Here is a 10,818-nt window from a genome sequence, read left to right on the forward strand (position 1 = left end):
AGGCAAATCAAAATATTATCATATCAATAATGATTGGTGTATGCGTGTGCTTTCGCAACACCAATGGAATGATAAAATAATCCATTCGATTTCATATCATTTCTAGAAACATGTGGATTCGCTTTCCGATGGCATCACAAGATAGCTTCTCAAATTTCTGCTGCTGCAGTTGTCGGTTTATTGGTCAAACCACCAACACTGACATAAAAACTTGGCAAGTTGATTTGGGTGTCACACCAACAGATGGTTCCACTTATGTATCGCTTGCGTTTACGCAGTTATTTTTATTAAGTGCCTACTTATCTTGGTTATTCACATTTTATCAGTTCAAAGGGTAAGGGAGCCAGGTTCCAACCTGATTGAAATCAAGACGACGTGCAGGTTTATTCACATTTTTGTCTTCAATCGAGGACTGCCTGCCCGGTACAGACGATGCCTAACAGACTGAAACAGCTGTCTATAGATGGCTCCTAAACTAAGCCTATTCTTGTTCTCTGTCCGGACTGTTCTTAACAGAAAAAAGTCGTCCAACTGAATACTGAACATGTTGTCGCGTAAACTTTTTTAGTCTACAACTGAGTCACTGAATTTGGACGATTCGAAACAGTTAAAACTGAGAACCAGAACAATCCTATTGGTATGATCAATATAGTACTTATCTATTTATCTTTTGATTTTCATGGAATTATTTTCCAGCAGCTTGACTGCATTAGCTTTCCTCGATTGTATAATTAATTATCCAAAAAAATCAATAAACATTGAAAACCAAAAAACCATCTTTTTCTAGTATTACCATTGTGAAGCGCCACTGGTAAGTAGAAAACGATCAAACATTGACGTCTATTCCGTCAATAAGTTTCACAGCCAATAGAAACTGGGAAAAATATGAAATCGTTGAATATAATCTGACGTTTCTGTTCTGGCAGATGCAAATGTTGAAATTAAAAGTTTGATTACAAATAAGAATATAATGAAAGATGAGAAACTTTTTAACTGCAGCTGGTATCACTTCCTTGAGAAGAAGTGAAGCGCTTCGCCATAATCACACTCATATTCCAAAAATAATGAGCAAATTCAATACTTATCCACCCTGTTGATTATGGAGAAATCCGAAGGGGTAAAGATTTAGTCTTTTGTAGAACTAATGTGTTATTTTTAGATGGTTCTAACTGTAAGCATATAGCTATAAATTCCTTCATAACCAATTGACATTATCATGACTTCGGAGTTGAAACATGGAGAAGAACGATTTACGGTTCATTATAGTCTTCAATTCAAGCGAGCATGTCTAATTTCGGTTTCTCTTCCACTTTCTGCACTGATCATTTGTTTCTTCACTGCGTATGCATTCCAGTATAATGACATACAGGAAACTCACTGTCGAGTATGTGGTAAACTTCAAATTGTTTTGAATAACTGAAGTTTGCCATTTCAGGTATTCAACGTCATTCCTTCTATCAGCGCCGTCACTGGCATAACCCCTCAAACATATCTTTGGCGAATAAGTATTGTTTTTCATATATTACCGAGATTGATCATTTCTGCTGTGCATCGATCTTATCTACTTGGATTAATGAATGTTCTTGCTCAACCAGAGGTAAGAAGACTTGCCTGGTCCACATTTGTTTTCGATTTGTATTACATTTTTATCACATTTTGTATTACTTTAAATTATTATAAACAGTTTATCGATAACGACATTAAATCAAAATTTCTGTCGGGAAGAGATATATTCCTTTCAAGAACATTAATATACTCCAACATTCACTTACAATACTCCGACAGCCATTTGTGCAAGTTTTCTTCAAGAGTTGACTGATTTCATCGTAGCATGATAGTAGAGTTATAGCTCCTGAACAAAGCATCTGTAAAAATTTCCTTTGCAAGGAAACTTGCACAAATATCTGTCAGATGTAATTCTATGTCCGTCACGGTATTAGCTAGGGAAGTACTTATTTTTAGGAAGTTCTTTTCCATATCCTACTATGTAGGAATATTGGGAGAGGTATTTTCTTAATAGTAATGACATTCATTTTACACATATGCCGTATGAATTGTAATCTATGAAGCCTTTAAAAGGGCCATATATTTTTCAATACATATCGACTTTTTTCATGGAGATGTGGACATTATTTTCGAGATCTCTGCTTTTCTCTGGTGATTTTGGATAAAAATGAAAATCTCAAGAAAAGTCAGATTTTCGAGAATGAAGTCACTTTGTAGCAATCTGATCTATAACTGATGTATATGTAATTCCTACAGATTCAATCTAAAGCTCATTTTTGGCTAAATGCTGCGTTTTCATTGAATGCCATTGAAACTGGTGCATTGTGCGGAGTTACTTATATCTCCAATAGGGAAAATTATGGTGAGTAAAATTCAATAGTTTACTTTTCCAGTTGCAGCAGCGGCCAATGCAAATAAATTTTAAAAAGAAATATAAAAGTTGTAGGTATTAAAAGATCTAAAACTTTAGTCAAACTATTTTTTCATACAATCCAAAAATTTTTGTGTAAACTTTTTTATATGTTTTGCCAGGCATCTTATTAATTTCTCACGAAATTTGGTGGTACCTCACTTTTTTTTATCCCTGAAATAGTATCAATTTTTGCAAAAACTCCGACATGGAAAAATTTTGGGAAGCAAGCAAATAAGTATATTTACATAAACGTTTACATAAATTCGTAATCTTATAAATGAATTGAGTGTTGAAAATTTAGTTTATTTAGAACACAAAGATGTAAGTTTTCAGCAAGTATCGTGAAAAACAATAATTTTGTAAGAGAAAAAAATCACATGGTTAAAACGGATTTTTCCATTTTTCTCGTAAATTTTCAGGCTATGTGGAAAAATGGTTCATACTTAATTTGTAGTTTTGTTGCCTGCAACTTTCATAATCAACCTTTTGCAATTTCACGACTTCCACATTTTAGTGAAAATCGTGAAAAACCAACTTCCTATATTGGATGGACTTTAATTTATGTATCCTATTATGAGAATCTACATACAGTTTATTATATGATTTTCACTATAAAAGGGTTTTACAAAAACCGCGACACGTGTTATCCCTATACAATAGCTTCCTCAAGCATAAACAAAATTGTAAAACTCTTTTATAGTGAAAATCATACAATAAACTTTATTGATTAGTTTTCCAATATGGATTTTCATCAAGTATCGGCCAGTTCTCTTCAATCCTATTATGAGCTCAAAATTTCCCACCTTTTCCAACAATTTTTACGCAGTTTTTATTTTTCTCTAACTAGAATTTGCAGTGGTTTAGGAACCGCACATCAACATTTTCCGAACTTCTAAATCCATTCAATCAACATAATATTATATTGTATTACAATTATTATTAACATAGTATGTTCACAGTTGAATCGACGAAATAATGCACATATGTCATTAATTTGGGATCTGACAAAACTCCACCCCACAAACTGGCTCAAAGTAATAAAAACGAAAATATATGGATATTACTCCAAACAACCTTTTAACGAACAATTGCTTTTATTCTTGAAATTTACTAATATAGTATATAGTTGGTGTATTTTATGAAATTCGTCAAAACTTCATTGATTATTTTGTAAAAACATTTTATATTCCGCATTTCAACCCCGATATCTGTCTAATCTGTCAATTTGAATTTTCCAATATGCGAATATATGACAGTCATTCCAAATTTGTGGTTAAAATTTATAATTACCATGTGAAATTTATTTACTGTGAACTACTTACTTGAATTACACAAAAGTTTTCATAAGTAAAACGTTTGTATAGTATAAGGGAATTGAAACAATGTAAACTATGGAAGGGTTTGAAAATTAAATAAATTGTCAACGTCTCACGTTTGTTCAGCTATCTCTCTTTGACGTACCTACTGAGTGCAAGATATTCAAATGAGAGCTCTCTCTGAGGGCAAACATTCTTACTTTTTACTTGTGGAAGAAAATAACGCTATATAAAAGTATGTAGAAAATAGAATTGAACCTTTCTATGTTTTTTATATTTTATGTTTTTTTACATTAATGTTTAATGCATACGTTTTGCAAATGTCCTTATAGGACGAAACTGCAGTAACCTTAGTTACAAATAAAAGTAGTAAAAACATAGAAAGTTTCAATTCTCTTTTCTTCATTATGATTTCCTACCATGTAGTATCGGCTACATCCATCAATTTAATAAAAGTATGTTTTTAGCGTATTTTGTTACGGCCCATGTGCATTCTTCAATCGTTTCCACTGTACTTACAAACTACATCATATGCTTGTATTGTTCCATTCCATCACTCAGAGATATACATAAAAACCTCTCTGTTTAGAAGATACAAGGCGAAACAATTTATAACTATAAGAACATTCATAAATATAACATATAGTCTACCAGAACCGTTGACTATCGTTTTCCAATATTTTTCTCTTCGGCCGTCTTACCCTTTCAAAACACCAGGATATTTCTTATCAAGCCAACGTGAAAAAACCTAATTTTTCTAAATGAGAAATCGCTTATTAATGGTACTGAAATGAAATTTTGAAATGCGAGCGCACGTTTCTTACACGAGGAATCAATAATAGGTCTCCAGTAACACAATTATAATGACATTTTTCATTTTGTGATACGATAGTTCCTTCAGAAAACCAAGTAGGAAAACCACGTGGAAAGTTAGTTCGGAAAATCAATCGATTAATCAAGTCTCCATTCAGAATTAGTATGAGGATGAGGAGCATAACAAAGAGTGATGTTCGTAGATATTGTCAGTCTTTATGGAAATATCGATTGCCAGTGGCAATGAACAAACTTTAGAATAGGAATTGGAATGAGACGACAGAATATTTTTTATAGACGGAAAGTGTAGCGCGGGACATAAAGTTCTGCGAAAGCCACTGCAGATTCTGTGAAAGCCACTCCACAAATAGTTCTGTGAAAGCCAATTATAACCCGGCTGATGCCAACAAAACGATTTTAACAAAAAAAACCTGGATGACTGCTGACCACAGCACAATCATTGAGGTGAGGTCAGTAGGAATAATAAATTTTATAAAAAGGGAAGAAGAGTTATATCTTTTATTGGTTATTCTAAACGGTTAAGGAAAAAACATTTAGGAAAAAACTGAAAAAAAAATTAAATTTCGAATTACTCTCATTCATGTACTGTATGTAAAAAACTTTTCTTGAATTTATACTGAGCTATTCAAAAATGGGATTGAAAATTGAAGAAGAAAAACTATATCTTCCATCTTTCATTGGCGGGGGAGTAGCGGGTTTAACAGTCGATCTAGTTCTTTTCCCACTTGATACCTTGAAAACAAGGCTACAGGCCGAACATGGTTTTCACAGGGCAGGCGGCTTCAACGGAATATACAAAGGTATCGGCCCACAAGCGATAGGAAGTGCTCCGCAAGCAGCTTTATTTTTTGTGACTTACGAGACCATAAAGTACTATCTGGAACCGTCCGTGCCAAAATACGGAGTACCTGCAGTTCACATGGTCGGAGCTTCAATAGCTGAAGTGATGGCATGTTTGATTAGGGTTCCCATAGAAGTCGTCAAACAGCGGAGACAAACCCACCCTGGAAATAAGTCTTCAATGAGAATAGCCTTGTCAGCATACAAACACGAAGGATTCAGAAAAGGCTTGTATCGAGGCTTCGGCTCGACTGTGCTGCGGGAAATCCCATTTTCAGCCATACAATTCTCCATTTTAGAATACTTGAGAAGTTGGTTCAGGAAAAATTTCAAAAATAACATTCCACTGGAGTCTTATGAAGTTGCTGTCTGCGGCTCGATAGCAGGGGGTATTGCAGCAGCTGTGACGACACCTTTAGATGTTGCCAAAACTAGGATAATGTTAGCAAATAGAAAACAAGTTAGGACTGGTCAAGTTACAATAAGGAATACGTTGAGGAACATTTATGCTTCAGATGGGTTCAAAGGTCTATTCGCAGGGTTCGTTCCTAGGGTAATGTGGATAACTATAGGGGGTTATATATTTTTCGGGAGTTACGACTTTTCCAAAAATATGTGTAATGCATTGCTTACCGGTGAATATTAATCTGTGATAACTTTTATACATTTCATGTGTTGAAGGGTTGTTATGTAATGGCAAAAAAGATAATTTGAATAATTTTGGAAATCTGAAATGTTTCAGGACTCTGCAAGGTTTAAGACATTTTATCATAAAAAAATATATGTTGAAATAAGGCAATGTCACAGTCAAATTTTAAATATGCGTGCCTTTTTGTTAACGGGTTTATATCTGATTCTCTTCAAAATGATTTGATTTTTGTTATTATTGAATTTGTTTATTTTATAAATTGTTGAATTTTACCATACAAATTCTCTCAATTGTATTTTCATGTTTACTATACTGAAATATATCAATTTTTTTCTTGAATAAATATTTGTGGTTATTTAAAATTAGCAAAGTTTATGGAATTATATATATGCAAGGAATCACACGTTAAAAAGTAAGACCTTGTTAATCCTTAGCTCGCACAAGTTTCGACTTCTGAGGGTTGTCGTTCGTAGGGGTGCAACAGCTGGTTAACGGAAAAACAGGTTTTAAACAGATTTTAATTCAAATGAAGGGAAAAATAAATTTGGAAACTGATAGTGAAACTAATTAGTATCAAAAATTTACTGTTGAACTATTTAATTAATGTTAAGTTCAAATCAAAATATGCTTTATTACCCAAGATCTGAACATCTTATTGGCAAAGTCTACTAAAGTGAAACGTGTATATGGGACATTAAATTAACAAATATAAACTATAAAATAATGCTCAGAGACAAGAACAGAGTATATGAACAGAATAATATTAAGCTAAGCTGAACAGATACAAATATAAGTACATGAATATTGAGTAAATGTAAATATATAATGCTACGTAATGAACATTGATAGCCATTTCATGTTGATTTCAATAACTTGTTTGCACAAAGCTACTTGCAAATTACTAAACCATGAAATTTTACTGATGAAACCTCTACATGGATAGACTTACTAATATATCTGAAAATGTGAATAATTTAAATAGCACTTACAAAAACATTTCGAGAAATATAATCAACTTCTACCCTGAACGTCTCCTGTTTTCGTAGAGGATCCACTTTTCATCACACTTTTCCAATCCAAAAAAAGATTGTTTGGTTGGACAAAAGCAAAAAAGGAACAGACATGAAAATGTGATAATTTATTTCGATCACACTTTTTGTGTGATTTTCACTGAACATATTCACTATACGATAGCTTCCTCAAGCGTGTTCATACTGACTAAATTCTACCAAATTAGTTCTTTATTATTATTATAAAACAATTTTAGATAAAAATTCAGGTGATTCGTATTCACAATACCGCTCTTAGAGCATCAATCCTGTAATGTTTGTGTTTTGTCCTTTTCAAAAAAGTAACTCTCCATACGAAAAATTTAACAAAAAATCCGGGGACTACTGAGATGAGTTCAATATTTGAGATAGTATTGAGACAATTATATTTGAGAAGTGTTACAAAAATTTAAATTTAGAATTGTATAAACATCGAACACACTATTGATGCCGTGTATAGAGTTAGTGGAACTCTAGATATTCGAAATTTTTATTATTGCAAGCTACGTAGTGGGATATACAATTTTTCAGTTGAAGATTTATTTGAATGTTTCTCTGAGACATATACCTGCTGATAAATATTAACATTATTACATTTATAGAGACGTTTAGTCACATTTTATGGGGTGGTCCCTTACATTTGGTAAAATGTGTTTTTTATAGGATTTATTTTTATTAAATTTATCAAGTATACTAAATTCAAATAATTCAGATCCCCAATCTCAAAATATTGAAAAATATGCTCAATCTATAGTCAAATGTTGACACAGATCTGATGAACTGTTCAATATAGATTTTTTACTTTTTTTAGCTGTGCATGAAAAATTGTTCATCATATTCATAATCAGTAGCCTGACTCATATGTTGGCTTGCATAAAAGGTGTTAACATAATGGCAGAATTGAAGAATGGCACAAATGATGTACTCAGACATATACAATTGAAAAAGAAACTGTTTAAAATTTCCATTTCGAGCACAATTGGCTTGGTTGTTTTCTTTCTGCAACATAGATTATTTTGTCACAGATTAGGTGAGTATTTTCAATCAAAAAGTGTAGTAAACAAACAAATGGAGTTAGCCAACATTTTTTTTTCAGCTTTCAGTATGTTTGCTTTCTGCGAGTATATCATAGCATTTGCCAACATAGGTTTCCATATAGCAATTATATTAGATCTTCCCACTGAGAGTTTTTTGGTAGCTAACAGGTTGACCGATTGTCCTCTAGAAGAAACTCGTAAACAAAAATGATTCGACTTCTCCATACGAGGTTAAATATTAGTGATTAAGAATCTAGTCATTTTACTGTATTTATCATGAAGATAATATTGAATCCAGTGAGGGTACCAACATATCCATTTGTTCAAAACTGAACTACTGCCTAAAATATGCTTCCTCACAGACATTTTTTTGCCAGTCTTTCCAGGAATATTTAAGTAAAATGAATTTTTAATTGATCTCTCTTTACATTTAATTTTTTTTTCAACATTTTTGCATTCAAATTTTTACAATAGGTTTAGCATAGAGTAGAGCCACGAATATGTACATTTCCTGTGATCCATTACCTTTTCTAGTCACATTTGAGATTGTATTCCTATAGCATATGCATTTATAATTAAATTAAAGTAATTTCCATTACTTTAGATAACTAATAAAACACTATTCGATAACAGTTTTTTATTCAAGATTTTTATTATCTCCTGCGAAAATGTTTAGATGATTTCAATTAGTTCACATCTATTTACAAATAAAAATTAATATTAAAAGTACTCTTAACACTGATTTAGAATCCTGCTATGATTTTGCCTCTTTTTGAAGCGTTTTTTAGCTTTTTTGTTTTTTTGTCCTTCTTTCTCTTCTGAATGTTTTCTGTCCTTTTATTCTGTCTCTCTTCTTTTGCCTTCTCTACTTTTTGTATCCTCTGTTCCCATTTCTTTTTACTAGACCTTTGCTTTTGTTCTTGTTTCTTAACACTTTTTGCCAACAGAGCTGGATCATCTTTGACTTTCTGCCCTTCTGCTTTGGCTAGTGCATTCTTCCAAGAAGTTTTCTCCTTTATTTCTACTGCTTTTTCCACTTCACCACTTTCTTTTAATTTTTGTATTTCCTCATCCCTTTCTTTCAATTTTTTTAAAAGCTTTTTGGGATCTTTTTCCTGTTTTGTTTTCTTGTGTTTACCGACATTCTCAAAGTCAAACTTCGAAAATACAATTTTGTCTTCTTTATTGAATACTGGTTTATTGGCAACTTTTTTGGAATCCTCTTCCGGCTGCGCTTCTTCCACTTTAACCTCTGCTTTTTCAGTTAGTTTTGCTGCTCTCTTCAGTTTTTCTTTTGCGTTTCGTTCATTTTGATTGTTCTTCTTTTTCATTCGATTCTTCAGGCCCTTTTTGGTTAATTTTTCTTTATATGTAAGTTTTTTCTTGCTTTTGATAGCTTCTAACCTCTGCTGTAATTCACTAAGAGATTTGGCCCTAGACGTTTTGTTTAGATTGTAATTTACAGTAACACGTGATTTTTCATCCCTTTCGTCATCATCTTCAAAATCTATAATTTAAAAGAAATACCAATAATGAGAAATAAAAAAATAAGTAATTTCTACAATAAACAGTCCTACAGAATTAGGAATTCATACCTTTGCGATCAGGAATGCACGTCCTTGTCAGGAGATCCGTTATAAATTTATTTTCATTTACCAAAAATTGTCTGATCTGTTTCACATCGAATTTTCCCTGAGATAACTGCATTTTTAACAGCCCTCTGTTTACCATTCACGATCAATGCTGACTTAACCTTACATTAAGCAACGATAGAACAGAAACTACTTATATCTGTGACTGTGAAAACGATTCGAATAACCTAATCGCACCAATTCTGCTTCTTATTTTCGTTCATTTGAAGGGCCCATTGTCGCAAAGTCGGTACATTTTATATTGTCCTTAAAGTTTTTGTATTCCACTCATTCCTTTCTCTTTGTGGTGTATATGACTTGTTATGAATGTATTTTACTTAAAGTAGTGAATAATGAATTGAAAACGAAAAGTCTCTCTTCTATGTTTTTGGGTTTTGCTTCCATTCAAGCGCATTGAGTCAAAAACGAATAGTCAAAGTGACATTTTATATGACATGTCTGCGGAATACTAAATTTGTTACGGACGCCACATTGTATTAATAGGGAATTAGATTTTATAAATGTTTTTTCTGTTCCATGGTCATCCTGTGACATATGTCATTTTTCTCATGGTTCTTAGTTTTCATTGTTCAAAAGTACCTGGAACATGTTCAACTACCTGTTGAAATTATAATTGTAAAATGTATTTTAACATGTTCTCATCACAATTTCAATGCATATGATTGTTGGCTCTTTCAGTTATCAAATTATTTCATTTAATTGATTTGTCTTATTTTACTGACATGTATTATTTTTATAATTCATACATCCATTTCAACACTGCCCATTTCATCAACAGAAAGTCTTTTTTTGTACATTTGCAACATGAAAAATTTTATTGAATATTAAAATAACTTGTGTTATAAGAGGACACTTCCTTCTGCTGTAGTGACGTCATTAATGATAAGATTTGTCAGAATGGAATGATTCAATTTGTGTCAGATGTCAAATTCAATAATAAAAACAAACTATTCAATTTTCTCTAATCTCAATCAGAATCGAATGAGTGCATATAATTTTTTGCATAAATATTACAAATGTAG

At 32.2% G+C, this 10,818-nt stretch overlaps 3 protein-coding genes across 5 annotated transcripts; 2 read left to right on the forward strand and 1 right to left on the reverse strand.

The window, feature by feature from the left end:
- Window positions 1–841: 841 nt before the first annotated feature.
- Window positions 842–8,774, forward strand: LOC111506141 (post-GPI attachment to proteins factor 2-like). Of its 3 annotated transcripts, none has more exons than XM_074183072.1 (5): window positions 842–1,117; window positions 1,436–1,597; window positions 2,263–2,368; window positions 7,919–8,137; window positions 8,186–8,774. In XM_074183072.1, the coding sequence occupies exons 1-5, from the start codon at window positions 1,100–1,102 to the stop codon at window positions 8,353–8,355; spliced, it is 675 nt and encodes a 224-aa protein (XP_074039173.1). In that variant the 5' UTR covers window positions 842–1,099; the 3' UTR covers window positions 8,356–8,774. The 3 variants fall into 3 exon arrangements, with proteins under 3 accessions (XP_074039173.1, XP_023016902.2, XP_023016903.2); XM_023161134.2 differs by having other exon boundaries at window positions 848–1,384; XM_023161135.2 differs by having other exon boundaries at window positions 855–1,384; window positions 8,204–8,774.
- Window positions 5,040–6,401, forward strand: LOC111506144 (S-adenosylmethionine mitochondrial carrier protein homolog). Its single transcript, XM_023161137.2, has one exon. It carries the CDS (start codon window positions 5,201–5,203, stop codon window positions 6,053–6,055), a length of 855 nt encoding a protein of 284 aa, XP_023016905.1. The 5' UTR covers window positions 5,040–5,200; the 3' UTR covers window positions 6,056–6,401.
- On the reverse strand, window positions 8,767–10,210 carry LOC111506140 (Surfeit locus protein 6). The gene is made up of 2 exons (XM_023161133.2): window positions 9,740–10,210; window positions 8,767–9,651 (listed from the first exon to the last, which is right to left on the reverse strand). The coding sequence occupies exons 1-2, from the start codon at window positions 9,873–9,875 to the stop codon at window positions 8,888–8,890; spliced, it is 900 nt and encodes a 299-aa protein (XP_023016901.2). The 5' UTR covers window positions 9,876–10,210; the 3' UTR covers window positions 8,767–8,887.
- Between the last annotated feature and the right edge of the window lie 608 nt (window positions 10,211–10,818).

This window comes from Leptinotarsa decemlineata, unplaced genomic scaffold (genome assembly GCF_025532065.1).
Source record: "Leptinotarsa decemlineata unplaced genomic scaffold, Ldec_3_MD MMD2_tig00026330_RagTag_RagTag, whole genome shotgun sequence".
NCBI lineage: Eukaryota > Metazoa > Arthropoda > Insecta > Coleoptera > Chrysomelidae > Leptinotarsa > Leptinotarsa decemlineata.